Source organism: Octodon degus, unplaced genomic scaffold, assembly GCF_000260255.1.
Source record: "Octodon degus isolate 3935 unplaced genomic scaffold, OctDeg1.0 scaffold00167, whole genome shotgun sequence".
Taxonomy (NCBI): Eukaryota; Metazoa; Chordata; class Mammalia; order Rodentia; family Octodontidae; genus Octodon; species Octodon degus.
The window spans coordinates 4,738,774-4,760,940 of record NW_004524743.1 but is presented as its reverse complement, the minus strand read 5'-3'; the positions used below and the strand labels follow the sequence as shown (position 1 = coordinate 4,760,940).

Here is a 22,167-nt window from a genome sequence, read left to right as displayed (position 1 = left end):
CCCCTGCGCTTACCTAAGCAAGCAAGTCCTCTGAGCTATCTCACCAGCCCTTCAAAAACATGATTCAATTTCAAAAGATGTTATTTTAAATATTTTTATTTTCCTCTATGGAAATTCACCCATACAAATGTTCTTGGAAACATACCAAATATGAGCTACATTTTAGATTTCTATAACTCTATTTCATATGAATCAATATACTCTATATGGTTCTGTATGAATGAATATGTTTACATAAAACTGTATATGACAAAGATAAATTCATTAATAGCTTTACAAATGAATGTACCATGTATTACATTACTGGAATAAATAACTAGAAAAAGAATTGCTTAGTATAAGTAATATTTGGAAATAAAACACTAACAAATTTGGAAGAGAAGTTGGTAAAAGTAGTTTAAAAACAATTTTAACACATATATAAGTAAAATTATTGAGATCAAGCCTATATTGCAGTCTGTTATTTAAGAAACGTAAGTTTGTAGGAATAGGTACTGCTTTTCTGGTCTGATGGCATTAAATGACAACCCTTAAACATTTCATCACTACACATTGACAAAATTACTTTGAATATTAGTGGAAGACAGTATTACTTGTGTTTCTTTATCACCACAGATTGAAATGTGGATGAAACTCAGGTCTAACACCAGTTTTGAAAACAAAACATAAAAAAGAAAATTTAAATGAGTATTAGTTACTGCATTTTACTTAGACTTCCAAGTAGCTTTCCATTTTTTAAATGTCTCTTCTCACAGAAGGCTATCAATATGACAGGTTACAAAAAGAAATTTACATATTATTTAAGATTGAAAATTGTGACAAAGTAAAAGATAAAGGCATAGGGAACTAATAATGAAGTACCCTGGAGATCTACACCAGAGACTTTTAAGTTTAATATTCACATCAATAGCAATAACATTAGTACATGGTTATAATGCTAAACTTTCCTAAATGTATGAGCAATTGTAGGTATTTTTAGGAAGATACAATGAGCTAGCATTTGAAAAACACAAAGATAGCTGAAAATTAACGTAAGTACAATGTATTACAGGTCTAAAGACATAATTTACACTACTTTTACTTATACATCCAGATGAATTCTGTAATCACAGAAGGTATTATTTTGGACAAGTCAATGAAAACTAACAATGAATAAAATCAGTGATATAACATATTGATAGCACGATGAAAAATTATAATATATTAAATAGACGGTGGTTTCACATTACCATCTAGGAGTACAAGAGGTTGGCTTGTGCTTGTACAACATGGAAAAGATGCAAACAAAAGAAAGAGATTAATGAGATACTTTGAAATTCTGCTGAAAGGCAAACAGCACAAAGTCTGTCTCTCTCTCTCTCCCTCTCTTTCTGTAAATCAATGTCTTGTTCAAAATAATGCCTGTTCCTAAACGTATGGATGCTAGTTTATAAATCTTTTTGAATGAATCCTAGGGGCAAAGAAACAGTATGCAACAGACATTTGCAAATGGTAACCAGAATAATGGAAAGATTCAGTGATTTTTCTGAAGGTTACAAAACAATTGAACGACAAGGCTGGGAAGGAACTTGGGTCTCCTCCCTTCCATGCATTCTTGAAAATCGCCAGATGCTTTCTGCAGTCCCTTCCACTGAAAACATCACTAGCACAAAAGCAAGTCAAACATCCCTACTCATACAAGTCAGCATTCCTCTTAAAAAGTAAAATGCTCCGGCTTAGAGAACCAATTTCAAAACATGTTCTTTGAAATATTTACTTACTTTCATAGTTAGCAGGTAAATCATTAAAGACATTTAAGTAGAATTTATTTTGGTATAAAAAAGTGTGGGCACTCCCTAATCAAACTCAGCACAGACCACAGAGACGCAAGCTGCTGGAGAGCTAGAGCTGAACACTCCTGTCCCTGATTACTCTTCGGTTAGGTCGCAGGCTTAACACCAGAGGGGAAGCAGCACTTCATCTCTCCCCTGCTTGGAACTATAAAAAGCTGCATAAGTACCTAAATTTTGCTGACTATTTCTTTAAATTAAATGTAAAATATGAGCTTCTGCTCTGTCCCAGTGATACAATATGCACCTGGAAATCTCAAAGAAGTCTGAGTCAAGACATTTCTAGCCAGTGTCCCAAAATAAAACTTTACTATTTCTACAAATTATACTACACATTCTTTTACAAACTTCTGTACTTGTTCATTCAGTCAGCTTTAAAAACAAAAACAAAACAAAACACCCATGCTTAGTCTCAGGCAAGGTACAGAGGAAGGAACACTACTGAGCCCATATCCCTCATGTTCTAAAAGACCAAAGAGGTCCTTTTTATAACACCTCAGTCTTTACCCATTGCTAAGAGTTCTTTTAAGCTGGGCGTGTTGGTCTAAGACTTTGTTAAGTCCTTTTCAAATTTCAACATTACGTAGGGGTCAAATTTTCCGCCCCTAATTTATGCATAATTCAATTTTCCCTCTTTCACTTTTCTACTGCACTTTGGTCAAGTATAGGTTGTTATTGTTTGTGCTGATAAACATCAAAACTTGGTGGAAAATTGTGCAAAGTAAATAGCAACCCATTTAGGGCTGCAGGAAAAGTGGTGATAATGTGAAATCTTGAAGAAATATCTAAATTAGCAAATTGGTGACAAAAGTTCAGTAACTTGAGAAAAGACAAACATCAGTGATGACTAATACTTAGTAATATAATACCAAGCTGAATAAACATTTGAAATCCAATCCCATTAGTAACACTTAAGTGAGAATTAAACATTGTGACAAAGGCTGCAGGAAGGAAGCGCAGGAACAGCACAAGCTCCTAGAGAGGGTCTTGGTAGACACAGTAAATACACTTCTAGAGAAGGCCTTCCTATCAACCATACACTGACTGCATGTACGTACACGGGTTGAACTCTTGTCCAGTAGTTCTGAGCACATAACACACTGTGTCATGTGCTATGGTCTTGCAGGGGAGGCGCTGTTACTTTCATGTATCAAGGTCAACTGATCCCAAGGAGTTAAATAAGTCACTCAAGATAAAAGCTGTAGCTACCCCAGATCTTCACAGTGAGGGCTTTCCAAAGCAAGTTCCAACCTGTCCAAGAATTTTTCAAGGAAATCCTGTTAATTTAGCCCTTATAAACATACCTAAAAAAACTCCACACCTAAAGTAGAGCTAATCATAGACTTGGTAAGATCTCACACTGCAAACTCGAATATTGCAATACACTGGCGTATGCCACTAAAGGCACCATTCGGTAGGCAGTTTAAATGATCTAACCTCCCTATGTTGTACTTAGCCTAGACCTCTAACTCTAAGTACATGTGTCTCTAAAAGTAAAACATGCTTGGTTGCTTGGACATTTTTTATAAAGTGTAGACTTACAATTCGATACTCCCTTGAGAACAGCTCTTCAAACACGCTTTTCTCTTACTGATAATTTTTTGATTGAAAATTCTAAATGTTTCTTGTCAAGTAATATAAAGATAATGGGCTGGGGCTATGTAGTGACTGGCTTATACATACGCCTTTAGGAAGCACAGCTTCCTTCAAGCAATACATTTTAATGGTTTGACTGGACAGTGACAATCTTAAAACTACAAAACATCATTAAACACTTTGTGTTCACCTGTAGATCATCACTTTTAGATAAAAATTATGAAGAAGCTTTTACTTTTTGATAAGCACACTCAAGCAAAAGATTGGAGAGTATTTTTGTAATAAAATCAAAGTATAATTGTATTTTCCTAATTTTTTGGCATTGTATAGATAAGAATAACATTTTATTTTATTTATTTATTTATTTGTGGTGTGGGGGATTGAACTCAGGACCCTGCGCTTGCCCAGCAAAAGAATAATATTTGAAATGATCAGCTAGTCTTTCATGATGTGAAGATAAAAAAAAAATTAAGCATGTATGGTGATTATATGGAGTAAAGCATCTTAAATTAGTGTAACGATTTTTTAAATAAATACTATGTTTCAGTTTATAATGTCTCAGAAGACAGTGTATGATTCTACAAGGAAGCCTTTGGCCATTAGCTTCTCTGTAGATACACTATGTTGAAATTAATTCCTGTGACTGAAGAAGGAAGCTTCACAGAAACACAGTGAGATCTTCGCAGCACTTCCTCAAGTGAGTTCCTTTCTTTAATCCTTTCAAAGCCCATCCTCATCCTGACTTTCCTATTTTTGTAAACGGTTCTAACCTTTTTTCACTCACACATGTGAAAACCTCCACACTGTGTCTCAGGCACATCCGTCACCCTTCCCAAGCAAGCCAGACATCGCTGTGCCCCCTAGCGCTTCTGGAATCTGTCCCTGTCAGCCCAGCCCTGACTCTCCTCTCCTAGAGCCCTGCACTGCCTCGTCCTGGAATATTCATACTCTCTTCTTGCTTCCCTACCTTTGCTATCCTAAAATCTATCATGGGGATCTCGACCGGAGTTTTCCCACTGAACTGCTTGCTCTCTGCATTGAATAGAAAAGAGAAGGAAGGAAGGAAGGAAGGAAGGAAGGAAGGAAGGAAGGAAGGAAGGAAGGAAGGAAGGAAAGAAAGAAGAAAGAAAGAAAGAAAGAAAGAAAGAAAGAAAGAAAGAAAGAAAGAAAGAAAGAAAGAAAGAAAGAAATCAATCTTCTAAAAAGAAAGGATCAAGAAGCCTTTGGGGGAGGTAGTGGCATTAGGAGCATTAGAATACCTCTTTGGACTCCCCGAGAAGCCCTCCTCTTCTGCTGGCTTCTCTTTTCACAACTTTCAGACAATAAGTAACACCACTGGAGAAGGAACATACGAGGATAACTGGTGGCCTGGGCAGGGAGCAAAATAGGCTGGGTCTGAAGGAAGCCCAACTACTTAGATAGGCTGTGTGACTCAGGGGAACTCACACAGCACCTCTGTTTCTCACTGACCTCATGTCTCGTGGTATCGTGCTCAAAAAATTTTACCCAGCTTAAAGTAACCCAGATAGGGACGATGAAATGCTATGCAGAACCACAAAACATCCCTCTCAAGTACAGGGTCTCTGCCATGAGTGTCACTGTGAATATTTTGGCTGTGTCCCTGCCAACTTACAGGTTCCACGGTGGCTACGTTTTAGGGGCTGCAGCGGATCATCTCCGCAAGGGTGCTGCTCTCTACACAGTGCAGATTTATTAAAGTAGACATTTATTAACTTAAACTGAGACATAAAAGCACAGCCAACTGTTTCAAGTAAGACTGCTCCCGTTAATGGGCAATAGTCATTCCCTTTAAGTGGACTTTACTTAAACCATGTAGAATTTCTTGTATAGTACCGTGCACCAACTGTAAGTACATGATTTGATGTTTTTGTCAAACTTATGCAATCTTGTCACCATCATTTCGGTAGAACTCGAGAACACTGCAGTAAGCCCCAAGCTTCTGCCTTCCATTCCCAGATATGTCCCAATCTCAGGCAACCATTGATCTGCTTTCTAGCAATTACAGATGATTCCTTTGCCTGCCAGTTATTTTTAATTTTTGAACTAGAATAGTTTGTTTGTTCTAACCTGACAGATCTGTAAGCTGTTTCTCTACAACTTATACATTAATACAAAAAAGCTTGCCATATACCTATCAAAACTGTTGGGGCTGGGGTGCACAGGCGATGCAGAGAGATTTTACCTGAAAATTAGTTAGAACACCAAAAACAACTTCTTGCACTTCTGGATCTGTTTAATTCTTGACAGCTGGTTTTTGGATTTCATTTGTTCTTTTACTGGGTCATTTTAACCTGGATTCTAGCCTTTAGGTCAGGTGAGTAGTTAGTCCTAGAACGTCCCTTTGGCAGGGCTCGGTCTCTTGATTCCACGGCCCATTGTTTCCACAGGAAATTCATTACTGAATGGAAAAAAGGGAGTGTCTTGGACTTGAGGCTTCAGGGAGGACCCCAAAAATGTATTTAGTTGGGTGGATTTCTTGGCAGGGTCCCTGGGGCTTTGGAGATCTTTGGCTACCAAGCTCAGGCTCTCAGAGCAGCACCCCAAAAATGAGGCCCAGCAGGGGCTGCAGTTCTGTTGGGAGTGGGTAACCCCCAAGGCAGGATAGGGACCGCAGGTGGCCTGGGCAAAGGGGCTAGAGGCCGGACGTGACCAGCAGGCTCAGGGACACACACACACACACACACACACACACACACCCCAGGCCGGAAAGTGTCCGGAGGAAACGGGCGTCACGGGACGCTGGGGCCTGGCCGGTGCCGCCTGCCCGGTATCCCGGTCCGGTCCGCAGCTCGCCGCCGCCGCCGCCACGGCCGCCACCGCCGCCCCCGATGCGACTCCTCCCGCTGCTGCTCGGTGAGTGCGGCGCGCTCTGGGCCGGGCGGGCGCGGGGCTCCGCACCGCCCACGTGGGTCGGGGGCTGGCGCTGCGTCCGCAGCTGCACGTTGGTCCCGGTGGCCTTGCAACCTCCGGAGTTTGAGTTTCAGGGCTCGGGGGCCGTTACCTTTGCAGTCCACCTGGCGAAGTCCCCCAAGTCCTGGAAGTGGTGACTGTGACCTTTCTTTTCATCTTCCCCCCAAGAAACCTGGGAAATCCAAGCCATTAGCACTGTGGAAGCCTTCCTGACCTTTTCAGGGGGTTGCCTGCCTGCCCAGACTTTGGGTTCATTTAAATTACCTTCTTGATGGGGCAGGGCTGATAGATAATAAATCATATCTCTGGATTAATTCTACCTTAGACGCTACAGACACTGATGTGGGGCTGGGACTTAGAATTGGACGTTTAAAACTCTCTGGGTACGGATAAGGACAATTTATCTCAGATGACTGTTCTCAGAACAATGACTCTGTGATTCATGGCTGTTGGTCGGTCCCCTAGCCCGCTCTTGGGAAGACCTGGAACAATAAAAACAGGAACATCCTTTGCTTTTCCTTATCTTTTCCTTGCAGTCCACCAAACATCATTTCCAACTTTATTTTCAATAACTCTGAAAGCCTTGGTGTGAGTTTTGTTTCTTTCTCATCTGTTGCCTTTAAGTGATGTTTCATTTCTGGAAGAACAATCTTTGAATTCTATGTTCCATTTTATCAGCATTTTCTTTAATGTAAGAAAATATAAATGGAATTTTGTTTTAAAAAGGCAGTATTGGCAATCCGTTCAATATAGGGGGCAAAATTCATTGCATTGGTCCTCTTACATGTTAATGTATCTTTAAATAACACAGGTGTCAATTTGAAAAGAGCCAAATACCCAGTTTGCCTTGCCTCCTGCGAAACTTTGCCTTCAGAAGAGGGAAATTGCTTAAAAACATACAATTACCTTTAAATGTCTCTCATCTCAGACTGAAGGGTAATATTGGATCAATGATTGGAATGTTTTTATTAGAAAACCAGGTTACTCATTATATTTTAGTTTTGTTGAGATTTACTTGATTAAGATTACAATGGGGGAAAACCATCTTCTTTAGTTGTTTTTATGCTGTTATTTAGCTGAACACTGTTATTATCTATGTATCTAAGTGGAAAGGAATATTTATTTCTTTTACTCTATCAACAATGAGGGGAGTGGTCTTCTTTCTTTTTTTTTTTAAGATGTATTTCTCCTTTTTATTTAGTGGGTTTTTCCACTTTGTTGAGTTGCTCCTATACTCAAAGTTGCACCAAGACACGTTGCCTCCCAAATGCAAAATGTGAAATACACAATGGAGCAGAAGCCTGCTACTGCAACGTGGGATTTTCGGGGAATGGTGTCACAATTTGCGAAGGTAAATAGTCTTTATTACGTCTTTTACTCTATATCATATAGTAACATAAAATTCCAGTGTTACTGCCTGTCTTTCCTCCAGAAATTATCTTGTTCTGTCATACATTGTTAGATTTCATGCTATTGGGTAGAATTGGCTTAGTTTAACTAAACAGTAGTTTCAGGTTCCTGTGTCAAGACCTATGCTTTCTTATTGGTTTTCATGACTCTATGTATATTTTGGTTTTGCTGTGAATTTTGGTTTTGCTGTGAATCTTTGCCCCTGAAAAATCCAGTGGCAAAAAGCAGAGTTAATAGCTTTGAGAACACAGGAGCAGAAGGTTCATGAAGTCCTGTCCACTCTATATGCTAAGTGTGGTCACAGGCACTTTCTATAGTATTAGACCACCTAAATATAAGGATGAGGTTAAGAGATTTGAGGTTTTTGTCACAAATACCCTCCATGTAGGAGATGGAGAAAGATGGATAAACGAGGTAAAAAGGGAGGAGATTTTTGAAAAGACTTTCATTTCTAAAGTAGGTTCAGCTCATAGGACTTCTTGATACAGCACAGACAATGCTAGAAATGGTGTTCCTGAGTTCCTGTTTAGCTCATCTGTTTGAAGTACTTAACATACTACCTGATCCTCAATTTTAAGTGGTTTCTTGTATGCGATTTCTACCAGGACAGGTTCTCTTCTTGTCCCCACAAGGCTTATTAAATCTGTATTTCATCCTTAATTTTCTGCACAGCTTATATTTATTGTATTTCTTTTCTCTGCTGAGGGTAGAAACCAGGGCCTCCTGTCCACCAGGCAAAGGCTGTACCATTAAACCAATCCCAATAGAAGCTAGTTGTAACAGGTTAATAGTACAGTATGCTCTGTATGAAAGACAGAAGAGAAAAAGAACAATATTCCAAGTAAAATAATGTATTTTTAATATATACTTAAATGGCCAGTTCAGATTAGACTTCTGTGATATTTTACTCTTAAAATGTGTTTCATATAACATGGATGTTTTCTAATTAAGCCAAATATTGTTGTTAATATTGCATATCACTGCTTATTACATAAACAGATTGTACCTTGTGATTCAGTTTGATAGGCTCTTAAAAAGATTAAATATGCTTTATATAATAATGCCAAATGGGGCCAGGGAGATGGCTCAGTGGAATAAGCGCTTCCCTGGCAAGTGCAAGGGCCTGAGTTCAATGCCTGGTTCCGTCAAAAATAATAATAATAATAATAATAATAATAATGCCAAACCTCATCATAATTAGTTCAATATTTTTAAAAATTACATCAAAGCTAACTTGCTGAGTGGTACATTACATCAGGCATTTGTGTTTCTACAAACAGCCAGACATAAGAATACACTATTCCAGAAGAGCTATAAAATTGTTTATATAAATAATCATAGATTTTTTATTGTGTGTTTAATTGAATGGAATTAGGGCAAATTGATAGCTGAGTGATCTTCACAATTTAGCGATAGATGTATCAGTATGCTTCCCCACTAATCGCAATGAATTGTGCAACAGTACTTTATAAACAACACTGCAGTTTTTCACGTAGATATTTTTCAATTGTCATGGTCACCATCATCAGCATCAATATATTTTAATACTTTGAAACTTCACTAACCAAGCAGAAATAGATTTCTTTTTAAAACATGTGTCCCATTATCCAATGCAGTCAGTTTTCTCCGCACTTCCAAAGCAATATCTAGCTAGAGTACAGAAAATATGTTCTGTTGGAAAACTAAAATTCATTAAGACGTTTTGGCTAGCAATTTCTTCTAAGTCAGAATACTATTTGTTTTTAAAATGTTATTTTTCTTTGATAAGCTTAAATCCTTTTTCTGTTTAAAGAAATTATAAATGTACTTGCTTTAGTGTTTATTATCTGAAGTTTGTAATGTCCTCTTAAAACTGAACAGTGATTTCCATATTGTCTGCCACTTATTAACTCACTGACAATTTTTGAGATTTGACACATCTCAGTAGATATACCAATATGTTCTTCAGAGCTCAACTTAAGATATTTTGTTCTTAATTGCTGCATAGGCTGTATTTTTAGTTCAAAGACTTGTTTGCTTTTTCATCTTTAAAGCTATTTCTCACATTTTTATCTTTTTCTAAGACTAGTATACTCAGAAGATGTAGTTAGAAGAAATGTCTTGACAGGAGCTTAACTATGTATGATGACGACTTCTTTAGAAAGAAAAAAATAATTTTAACATCATGACCTTTATAAAATTTGTTTTTCTAGATGCTAACAACTGTTATGTTAATAACCAGTCTCAGTACTACGAGAAACAGCTTTAAACAACTCCTGTAGAGTTGTATTATATGATTTCATGGAAATAAATATTAATTTAGGTGAAGTTATTTTATTTAAATATTTTGTTATCAAACAGTAATTTAATGAACAACTTCATCATTGCCATCACTGTCCGCATTAGAATAGCTAGTAACAGCTGTTCACTTTATCCAAGGGACTAATGGGCGACACACTTTACCTGTTGTTATTCCAATTTCACCTGTGAGAAAAATAAGCATAGAAAGGTAAGTGAAGACTACAAGGAGTGCAACAGAGAGCTAGTGGAGTGAATACTTTAGCAAGGGCTGTCCCTACCCTGCAGTCTTTATACTTCATGGCTGTATTTGATGGTACAGCTTTTGATTAATAGGAGCTCCCGCACCTGTGATTGAAATCACAGTAAGATGTTGATTTTGAATTTCATGTGATTAGTGGAAGAGTTACACAGCTGTGTTAATGATGATGTTGTGATCCTACAAAACATATAAACAGAAGCGCATCTGAGGTACACAGCCAGCTGCAGAGAGGGGTCTTCCAAGGGAAAATGACACTTACGTGGAGAGCTGAAGAATCTGTGTATTAAGATTTACAAAGCAACAAAGAGAGCGAAAGGAGCCAACAGTAACCAAGGCCTAGAGGTTGAAAATGGGTGGTGCTTAAGAGATTTCAAGCGTGTGGTGCAGGGTCTACATCCCAGGATGTGGTAGGTGAGGGAGGGCAAGGATATAGACTTTGGTCTGTTGAAAGAAAAAAAGCCATGTCCAGATATGAAGTAGCCAAGGTATAGGATAAACCATGTGTTTTGGGGATATGACCCTCTTGTTTAAAATAAAGATGGATGGGCAATGGTAACTAAGGCAATAAAGCCTGTCTTCTCTCTGTATAAATCCATAGTGCTTTATATGTGTACAATGAATTATCCTTTTTGTCAATTTTACTCAATATATTTTTGATTTTTATATCAAATTTTTGAAATAAGAAAGTCAGTCCTGGGCCAGGGATATAGCTCAGTGGCTCAGCTCCTTCCTGAAAAGTGTGGAATCATGAGTTCCATTCCCAATGATAAAAAAAAAAAAGGACACTTCTGTCAATATCTACAAATACTACTAATACTGGGTTGTAACTTTTGTTGGGATACAAACTGCAGTGTTTTGCATGCGAAGGAAACAAGCTGTGAAAGGTTTTTTTTTTTTTTTTTTTTTAATATATTTCATACAGCATCTATAGGGTCTATAGAGTCGCACTACGTAGATCAGACTCATCGTGATCCTCCTGTTTCCAGCCTCCCAAGCGCTGGGGTTACAGGTGAGCACCACCACGCCCAGTCTCAATTGCCACATTAGTGTGCCCTGGGGGGTAAGGCAGGCACTGCACTCTGTTCAAGCGGATGCTTTAGTCCGCTGAACTATCTAGCCAGCAGAGTATAGTTTCAGTGAGTTTCAGTGTGGAGCTGAGTGGTGAAGCCAGAACTCAAACTGCAATTAAGGAAATTGAGGATCAGTGAGGTAAGAATGAATAGTTTGGGCTACACACACACACACACACACACACACACACACACACACATGCACACTTTATAGAAACAGATGATTACAGTGATTTCCAGGGCAGTAAGTTCAGGAAAGTTAAAAATGTTGGCAGGGGCCGGCAAGATAGATCAGCACCTGCGCAGGCAAGCATAGGGACTGGGGCCAATCAAATGCCACACCAGCCCCACCCCCAGGCATGCTGAGCCGGCCACAGAGTCCAGGTGTGGTGGTGCATGCCTGCAATCCCGGCACTGGGAGGCTGAAAACAGGAGGATCACTACAAGTCTGGGCTGCATAGTGAGACCCTGTACCAGATACATTAAATAATAATAATGACAATAATAATAATAATGTTGGCAGGTCTTAATGTGGATCTCTAGCACATCCATAGATGAGGTATAGGTGTTCATCCATTCTCAGAAGCCAGGGAAAATGACAATAGGTGCAGAAAAAGTGCAATGGGGCCCTGACAAGTCCATGAAAAAACAGCGAACTTATACTAGGGCAAGAGTTCAGTGCCATAGAAGGTGTAAACAAAGGCACCAGCAGCGAGGATGACTGTGTTCCCATGTCACTGCAGTTCCTGGAAATGGATGAGAAGTCTAGGTGGACGGATGGAACAGTATTTTCCAAAAGCTGCGCAGGTTGGGCTCTCTGCTCCTCATCGTGGCCTGCTCCCCATCAGCTGATGACACACTCTCAATGGAAATATGGTCTTCAGCTTGGGAGGAATCTTTTTTTTTTTTTTTTTTTTGTATTTTAGGGAAGGGTCTACAGAGCATTCAGGGTCTCACTACTAGAAGACTCACGGTGATCCGCCTGTTTACAGCCTCCCAAGAGCTGGCAGGCACGTACCACCATACCCGGTCTCAATTACTGTCTCAATGTGCCCCTGGGACAAGGCCTGTATAGCAGGCCCTGGAATTGAACCCCGGCCCCTGCACCTGCTTGCAGGTGCTTTAATCTGCTGAGCTATTTGGCTGGTCTTTGGAAAGAACCCTTGGCAGTGAAAGTTACTACCACTATTCCAGCTGGGCTCAACTATAATAGCTGGAATAGTGTTTGAAATTTGCGATGTCTCACCCCAGACACAGAAAAATTCCTAATTACCTGTTCTAAACAACTTGTCAATGCTCCTAGATATTTTTAGAATAATTTTAATTATAAATATGAAGAACATTTAAGTCTAATCAGTCCCTGAAGAAAAAAAAAACAAGAAGACAAACATAGAAATAATAAATAGCAAAACTGGCCTGGAATGTGTTATTTTTACTGATACATTTAGGAGATGAAAGTGGCTGTGGGGAAAGGTGTAATTTACACATGAAGGAAATTTCGGGAAATTTTGCATTCAAATAACAAAATGACCCTTTGTATTAATGGAGAGGTATCACACTGTGAAAATAACGCTACTCTGGTACAAGCTAGAACCTTTGTGTTGCTGTTCATTTGCAGCTGTGTTCTCTCTCTTTTTCTTCTTTTGTAGCAGAGGTATCAACACAATATGCTGATAAAACAGAATTGCGAACAATTCTTAAGAACTACGTAATATCAAGGTCAAAGTCTCCCGTGCCTGGATTTCCTGACCTATAAAGATAATCAGTACCTAAAGGAGGAAATCTACAAATACCACATTTGGTCGCCCTGAATCAGTCCAGGGCAGCAGGACTGCATTGGTCAACATATTCTGAGTGTGTCAGTTCAGTACAACTGTCTTATATATAATACCCCACTGGTATCTTTTCCTTTATCTCTGCCCAAACTTCTATCTAATTTCTTCTCTGCTTTATCTCAAAGGTTAGTCAGGGCAGTAGTCAGTGCATTTTCTGCCCTTTGCTGCATGTTTTGCTGGTGGCTTTTCACATGTTAATGTCATTCATTAATACGCCTGGTAACCACGATTAATGCATTGTTACAGAGACATCTCAGTTCCACCTGATTAAACTTAAACTGTGTCTCCTCACTTCCGATGGCTGTGGCTCCAGTAGTGCAGCTCACTGCAGTCTTCTCTCTTCTTTTAATCTCTCATCTCAAGAGCTGGCATGAGACACACAAGAGATGCTTTCATTGCCGTCTCCACTTGCGACGTTGTATAACATGATGCCAATCATAGTAAGCAGGAGTTACAGATCAGTAAAGTTTGGAACATAAATAAAATAGTTTTCTATATTTTTCCTGGTGGTTTCCTCTCATAGAAAGTATTTTCCTCCTGTATTACAATGTTGAGAAATAAATGTTTACATAAAATGTAATCAATGAGAGGAATTTTTATATGAGTCACTTGAACAATGACAAGCAAAAGGAAGCCTCTGAAACCATGATATTTGTATTTGTTCTGCTACTGAGGGCATTTAGTCACAGTTCTGTGTAATCAAGAATGGTCCAGTTTGAGGCAGAAGGACTGTGATCCATGTAACGTTGCAATTACTGTGTACCTGACAACTGGAACAAGATGCGGCGTAATGACACTTGCCTTGGGTGCAACTCCAAAAGAACTCTGATGAACAAAAGTTTATCTCCAAGACCTGTAAGTGGAACGGGCAGGTTGTCACAGCTGGAAGGGAATCCATAGCCCACTTTCGGTGTTCTAAGGATAGCTCCTATTTCCAGGCATCAAAATAACCTTTGACTTGAGCTCAGTACACGGGGCAGGTGAATCAGTTGGTCCCTCAGGAGGGAAATGGGGTTATTTCAATATTGAGAAAATTGTAAACCCATTGTCTAACTCACATGTCATTTTCTTAGAAAAGCCTTTTTAAAAAAAATTTATATCCATCACAAATCACTGTTTATTCATTCTATTCCACTGTTTTCATTTTATTTTACATCAATACATATTAGTGAAGTGAGTTTCAAGGATTCTGTCTATTTTCAATAGTGAGTGGGGAACCCCAGCAATGAATAGTTGTTATTCTTGTTTGTGTCCTTGAAAACCGCAGAATACCTTAGGTCGAGTCTATAAAACATTATAATTCTGAATGGTGCCTCGTTTTTATTGTTCCTTGCCCACACTGAATTTATTAGAGCATTAGGTATGGTATTTAAGCTTAGGTTTAGTTGAACTTTTTATTATAAAATGACAACAGGATAGCCTTAGATTTAATCATATGTGAAGTATTTTGCCATTAATGAAGAATATCCATTAGCGCCACGTAAAAACATATCACAGACTTTATATTGATTTGTTCCAGAATATGGTTTTCCTAGTTCATTTTGATCAGTTATATAGGACTGAATTTTAATTGACTTGTCTTTGTTGTGAACATTTCCATGAATTAAGAAGCAACACATTCAAAGTCACATTCAATTATGATGTTGGCACTGTACTTGTGATAATCTTCTATTTTTGAGGCAGCCCAGGCCTGTGCTTAGAGAATTCACTAGAATTATTTGCTTTTTCTCAATCTTATGTATCAAATAAATTTTCATAAATATTCTAGGAAATATTAAATCATTGGCACTTTGAGAAATGAAGATTTTATTTTGACAGTATTTTCTTCAATTATAAAACTAGAGTTTATGTATTATTCATAATACCTGTCTTCTACTTGTCTCCCATTTCAAGGAACTGATCTTTATAAAAGGTGTGATCTAAAAGTATAGTGAGTGTTTCAATTTTTTTAATTTATTGCAGTAAAAGACATATGATCATCATTAATTCCCTTTGAAACAATCTCCCTTGTTTCCAACACACTTATCCCATTGTTCTTACCTCTCCTGGAGCAGTTCTGGAAGTCCTCTTTCATCAGTGTCCTTCATTGTAGCTCCCTGCATGTTCTGAGTTGATTCAGTGTCCACCCTTCAGAGTCATTTTGACTTTGGAAGGAGCCAGAAGTCCCATGCTTGCAAGACCCAGTGAACAAAGTGGACAAGGGCAATTGGCAGTATATTTTATGAGCCTGCCTTCCTTTGGATGGTCCTCAGGTGCAGCATGAACTGCAGTTTGAATCATACCTCACAAGGACATTCACCAAAGAAAACTGAGAAAGTAGCAAGAATCATGGCATGTGTTCAAAAAGAGGGGTCAAGTTTTGAGGGAGAATAATGGCAATGTATGGGGATTTGGATTTTTTTTCTATTTTTTAAATCTTTTATTTCTTTATTTGGCACAAGGTGTTGCTAAGCAGCTTGGACTTGTCATGACCCTCCTGCCCACTGCTGGGATTACAGGTGTGCGCCAACACACCCAGTTTTGGTGGCCCATTCAGTTTTCCTGGGATTCTGGGACTGGCACAACATGCAGTAACAGGGATCAAACCCCGGTCCTTGTGCTTGCCAGGCTACTCCTTAGACAGCTGAGCTATCTCCCTAGTCCGGTAATATATTGTTTACTATAATAATTTCAATTGTGTCTTGTAAATACAACTAAGATAGAGCTGGATTTTTTTTTCTCAATAAAGTATTGAAGCTAAGGCTTCCACTTTCTTACATTAATAATTAGAAAATAGGCTGAATAACTTCACTTTCTCACAATTTATTCTGAGATTTTTTTTAAGCTCAGAATAGTGATACTTGTCTATAATTCCAGCATTCTTGAAGGCTGACGCTGGAAGGTCATAAATTCAAGCACAGCCTGTGTAGCTCAGCCACTTAGCTTGACCTTCTCTCAAAAATAAAAATAAAAACATTGGGACTGTAGCTCAGTGCTAAGGCCGTGTTCAATCCAGAATGCCCCCCAATTATTATTGAATTCTACATTTAATTAAAATGAAATAAATCATCACCAAAAAGCTGGCAGTAAATAAAATATTATTTATGCAGTTTTAAATCATTTGATGAATCTTTGATATACTTAATATATAAAGTTTATGAAAAGTTGATCTCCAAACAAAAAAGTTTTGGTTCAGTTTTTTGTAATACTTTTTAATTGTGAAAATACACTGCACTTCCATTTACCTTGCTGTAGCAAAGAGTCTTTTCATTCTGTTTAACATTTCTAAAATCAGCTAAAAGATTACATGTTTAGGAATGTGGGGGGATGGTGTGAGGAACTGTGAATACAGCATTAGATAACTTTCTGCTTCTTATCTGTGAGATACAATTTTGTATCCTGTGTTTTTTCTGCCATCAAACATCAGACTGGTCCCAAGAATCTGAAATTACAATAGATTTGTGTAATTTGTTAGCTGTCTGAGAGAATACAACTGTAAGCCGTATATGGTATAGCATTTACATAAAGGGACAGTCTCTAACTCTGGATTGTTTATTATAATGCAAAAATATCCTGCTTCTATAGTGCAAAAAATTGTGTCTTTCTGAACATGAACCAGGAAAGCAAGATTAGTGACATGTTTTAATTCTCATAACTATCTCGGTTCATTACCATGGAGCCGAGGTACCTACTTGAAATCGTTAGTTTCATGCGCTGTTGTGACTAAAGTAAGAATGTGAGCATTAAGTGCAAAAAAACTGTTTTGAGAACAGCTGGAATACAAAGGACCCTAACACCTGAATGTAAAAGATGAGGGTATTTTATATTCAAGTCAAAGAGTTTTCATTAAAAATGTGATTATCTTGAGTGCCATTGGTCAGACCAGCTCAATGCCTGCAAAGCGTCTTTATAGGGGATTTAGTGCAAGGTAATGCTGTTTTCCATATTAACATATTTTTCTGCAGGCCTGTGCTCAGGTACATAATTTATATTATCAAGAAATATGGATTAGTATAGTTTCATAGATTCTCTTTACAATTGTTTGAAAGTTTCCAAATAAATTGCCCAGAGACAGAATATCAGAACTGTTTAGACTCTATACTTATTATAAGGAGGAAATTAACGCTTTAGTCCTTTATTTGCCATGGAAAAGGATGATGACTTTCTGCAGAAGATTAAAATCTAACCAAACATTGTAGACTAAATACAGCATGCAAAGCCGCATGCCATTTGTTAAAATGCTATCAGGGAGAAAACCTATGCACTGCATTTCCACACTGTACCTTTTTAGGTACACAGATTTAATTTAGAGATATGGTTTGAAAATAAAATTTATTGTATGAGTGTTTTTGGCTGATAAGGAATTGATTTTGTGACTGTAGTACCCATTAATTGAAATATCTGGCAAGATTCTTGACTGGGTTAAAGGAACCATGCATACTTGGGACCACAGTATTCCTTTACACTGAATTCAGAAGTTCATCACTTTATTATTATTGTGAGAAAAAGATTTTTTATGGGGGACTAAATAATCCCCTCTATTGTATAACAAGGTGGGTTCTATGTAGCTAACCTTATCATTAGCTCACTATCGAAAGTAGTCTTTCAGTCTTTATTTAAGAATATTATTAAATATTAAAATATATTTAGTATTTTTTAACATTTTAAAGCTGATATTTGTAAAATCATAAATAAGAAATTGTGTGCTCATGAGCACATTGAGACATTTTTAAGGGTCATTTTTTTTTTAGACATTAAATTTTAGGTTGCAGCTTACAGATTTTAGGATGTAGGTGCATATTTAACTTGTCAGTATTCTCCAGAGAACTTAACTGCCAGCTCATTTGTAGGGAATTGATTCTAGCTGCATTTACAGGAAAAAGAGACCTCAGAAAAGAATAACAACAAATTGTGAAATTTATCAAATGTGTTCAGTTATTTCCAGAATATATACTTTTGATGAGTCTTTTGAGCGTGACCCACAAGACCAACTGTCCATAAGATATTTATCCAGACAAATGCACATCTCCTGTTTTTTTTAATTCTTTTATGTGTTTAGTACAAGACCTTCAGGGTCTTACTACCCAGATGGACTTATGGTGATCCTCCTGTTTTCAGCATCCCAAGTGCTGAGATTACAGATGCACACCACCACACCCAGTCTCAATTGCTATCTCAGCTCTGCCTGGTGGCATGGTGGAGCCAACACAGCATGCAGGGAATCAAGGCCTGGTCCCTCCATCTGCCTAAGCAGATGTCATCATCTGCTGAGCTATCTGGCCAGCCCTGTTCTGTTTTCCTTTATGTAGAAAGCATCAGAACAAAAAGGTAGGCCATGTTTGTCAGATGACTTCATGCTGTGGCCCTCTGCTTGAAACAACCTGAAGAACTTAGTACAGAAAGTACAGTTGAAGTCACACTTAACACTTAAAAGTAGAATTAGGAAGCAATACATTGTGTTTTGTGCATTGTTTTAGTAATTAAAGTTGACCTGCACAGACAGATTTACTTTGATGAGAGTAAACAGAAACTACGGTACTTTTAATGCTTGATAATTTTGCCTTTATAGCAAATTTTTGACATTCTGAAGTAAAAGAATTATATATCCTTTGTGTTGAAAAGGTTCTTATGCTAGGTTTCCTGATGCCATATGGAAGATAAGTTCTGAAGATTACTTCTGGACCTTTACAAACACAAAAATCTATTGAGAATACTAAAAAAAGTACAACAAATCTCTGTTGTATATGCAATGCAGGAAGGCAAGCAGATGCTTGATTATGGTGTTATGTTTGTTCAATTAATGTTATGTGCATTGCAGCAATTTCATAATGGAATACCATGTGGAGAAGAATGATCTTTTAAATGTGTTTTCCACTTTGAGTTTCAGTTTATTAGTAGACAAATATGTCAGAAAATTTTCAGTGGAGTTATTAATTGTTCTTTTATAGTCAAGAAACTCTTTATACTTATCCTTTTAAAATAAGATGGTTGCTTTAAGAATAAATAAAGCTTTAGATAGTAGTCCACATTACAAATTGCATTTTTATGTTGAGAAGATAAAACCTAGTTCTTATGAATTATTGGTGATACAATTTTAGTAGATTGTAGTGATGTCTAAATTTTGATCCAAGTAGCTGCTTCTATTGATGTCTTAATATTTGTAGATCAATTGCTTTATTAGTGTAAAAGAAATTGCCTTTCAAACAATATTTAAAATGGCATGGACAATGACACACTTAGAGAGCAGAATTTAAAATAAAGTCTGAAGTATAAGTAATCAAAAGTAGGATACCTAGTACAGATAATAAATACAGAACAGAAAATAGCAACTCTTTATATCAAAGTAGGTATTGGAGTATTATGAAGTATTGTGACCCCCATAAAATTATGGGGCTTCATATTTTAGGGTGAAAACCTAGATGTTCATGATTTCAGCCATAAATTTCACAAAATCTAGTGAAAATGCACCTATAATCAGTAAGAAGTAGAATTAGAGTTCATCGGAAGAGGAAGGGTCATGGGAGAAACAAGGAGAAAGTGACCTCTAAATTGTAGTCCTGCTTCCAGGATTTATCAGTTTCTACCTGTACTTGAGGGAAATAGTTTTATCAATATCAAAATATTTTTGAAGATTAAAGAAGGTGACATAAATAAAACAATCATAAAACTACTCATAAAGAAAAATCTCTGTAAACAAGAACTCATTAATGTAGGTGCTGTGGCTAACACTACAAATTCTGTAACATGACACTCTTCTGCTTTTCCCACTCATTGAACAGAAATACATATGTTCATTCTTGAATATAAGAGTAAGAACAAGAGCTCAGCAGCTGGGATTGGATCCCCGGGGAATGCTCTGCTGGCTCCGCCCCAGGGGCACACTGAGCTGGTGACAGAGAGTGGGTGCGCACCTGTAAACCCAGCACTTGGGAGGCTGTAAACAAGAGAATCACTACAAGTTCAATCTACATAGTGAGACCCTGAACACCCTGTAGACCCTGCCCTGTAGACCATGCCCTAAATATGGAAGAAAAAATAAATAAAAAAAGAATAAGGGCATATTCATTCCATCCTGTTAACAGTTTACTAAGCCTTATGTTTTGCATTGGTCTTAATGTTTTGCATTGGTCTTAACAAAGAATTCTTCATTCATTAGTAATCTTTCTTTAGAGAGTAAGCTTATTTAAATCTTTTTGTTTGTTTTGCTCCTATTGATACATGTTTTTACTACACAATGATTATACTCACTGCTGGGAATTAGTAAATGTCCACTATTTAAATCTTAGGAGATAGCACTTTTCAGAATTTTTAGGGCCTCTTTGTTGACAGAAGCTAGTTGAGAGGAATTATTTGAATCACCCTAGAATGATATTTTTTTCTTCCATAACTCTTTGAGTGCCCATCAGTATTATATCTAATTGCAAGCAAAGATATATTTGACAGGAAATAGTTCAAGATACTTTCATTCAGTTCAGCAACATTTCAGAGTTACAGTTTAGCTTATGTCAACTCAAGATAATCAAATATTTACATATGACATTGAATCATTTGTAAGTTTTTCAGAAGCTGTCCATGGTTTGGATGCATTTTAATTATTTAATGGTGTCTTATGTATAAAGATCTATTGTTACTGAAGGTTTGACCCCAGACTGAAGCTCTGGAGGAACAGGGCTTCATGAGACCGCCTCAGGTCAGTGAAGAGCATGTCCTGTAAGGGATTGCAGGATACCAGAGTCTCAACCTCTGACAGCCTGCTTGGTAGTGTAAGCTCTTGGTTATGTCTATGTGTTTGCTGAGCTAAGATTGCAACTAAGAAAGCTTTCACCAGACTGAGTTGCGGCATACTCCATACTCAACAATATCCAACATTTTTCTCTTCATAAAATTAACTGCTTTATGCATTTTACCATAGTAACACAAAGCTAAATAACATAGGACATTTCAAATAAATAAAAACAAGGAAGACCAACTATAAATCCAACTCATAAAAGACTGAAGACATCCTAAATTCAACTTTATATCTTTTTTACCTTTATTTAATTAATTTATTAATTAATTTATTCATTTTTGAGCAGGTCTTCCTGTATATAACCCAGGCTGGCCTCAAGCTTGGGGTGATCCTCCTGCCTCAGCCTCCCAAGTGCTGGGATTGCAGGCATTCATCACCACAGCATGTTCAGCCACCTTTATCTTTGTTTTTTAAATAATTTATTGAGAAACAAATAGCAATGAGACAATTTCAAAACTGATAGGTAGGACATTTTCAATAATTAATACATTGCATATTGTTATCTCAGTGGTTATTCATTGTGCAAGATGCAGATGATATCCTGTCCAAACACTACTAGTACAAATCTTTCTATTCATTGAATTAAGAGAATGTAGCTATATATCTCCTAACTATTTTGAATATACAGATACAAAATGGTTGTTCATTTGTATACCCCCCCTTTTTTTAGTTTTGTCAGAGAAGGGTATTCCACTGTCATTTAAATATAATAGGTATGTGAATTCAGCAAAATATTCCAATATAGTCCAGTAGTCCATAATAGTAGTAGGTTTCCCATAAGACTGGCAATGTCAGAAGTTGTTGACTTGAGCATTTTGCAGCTCAGCATATTAATATGGCTTTACTTTTTATACTTCATGTTTATACTTTTCTGCTGGATGGTTAAGACCAAGATAAAGAAAGACCTATATAACAAGAAATGTAGCTTGGAAATCCCATTTAAACCAGCTATTCCTCTACTGGGAATTTTCTCAGAGGATCTGAAAACATCATATCATAGTGATATATATGTGCCTATGTTTATAGTAGCACAATTTGTGATAGCCAAATCTTGGATACAACCAATATGCCCATCACCTGAGGAATGGATGAAAAAGATGTGGTATTTTTATACAATGGAGTATTACTCAGCTATAAAGAATGATAAACTTGAAGCCTTTATATTGAAGTGGATGCCACTTGAACATAT

At 37.4% G+C, this 22,167-nt stretch overlaps 1 protein-coding gene across 1 annotated transcript in view; it reads left to right on the top strand.

Annotated features, from left to right (window-relative positions):
- Positions 1 to 5,922: 5,922 nt before the first annotated feature.
- The window catches only part of Adgrl4 (adhesion G protein-coupled receptor L4), a 115,299-nt gene continuing 99,054 nt past the window's right edge, over positions 5,923 to 22,167 (top strand). The window contains exons 1-2 of the mRNA XM_004643176.2: positions 5,923 to 6,299; positions 7,558 to 7,707. Coding sequence (XP_004643233.1) covers positions 6,275 to 6,299; positions 7,558 to 7,707 — 175 coding nt within the window. The 5' untranslated portion in view covers positions 5,923 to 6,274. The remainder of the gene's footprint in view (positions 6,300 to 7,557; positions 7,708 to 22,167) is intronic.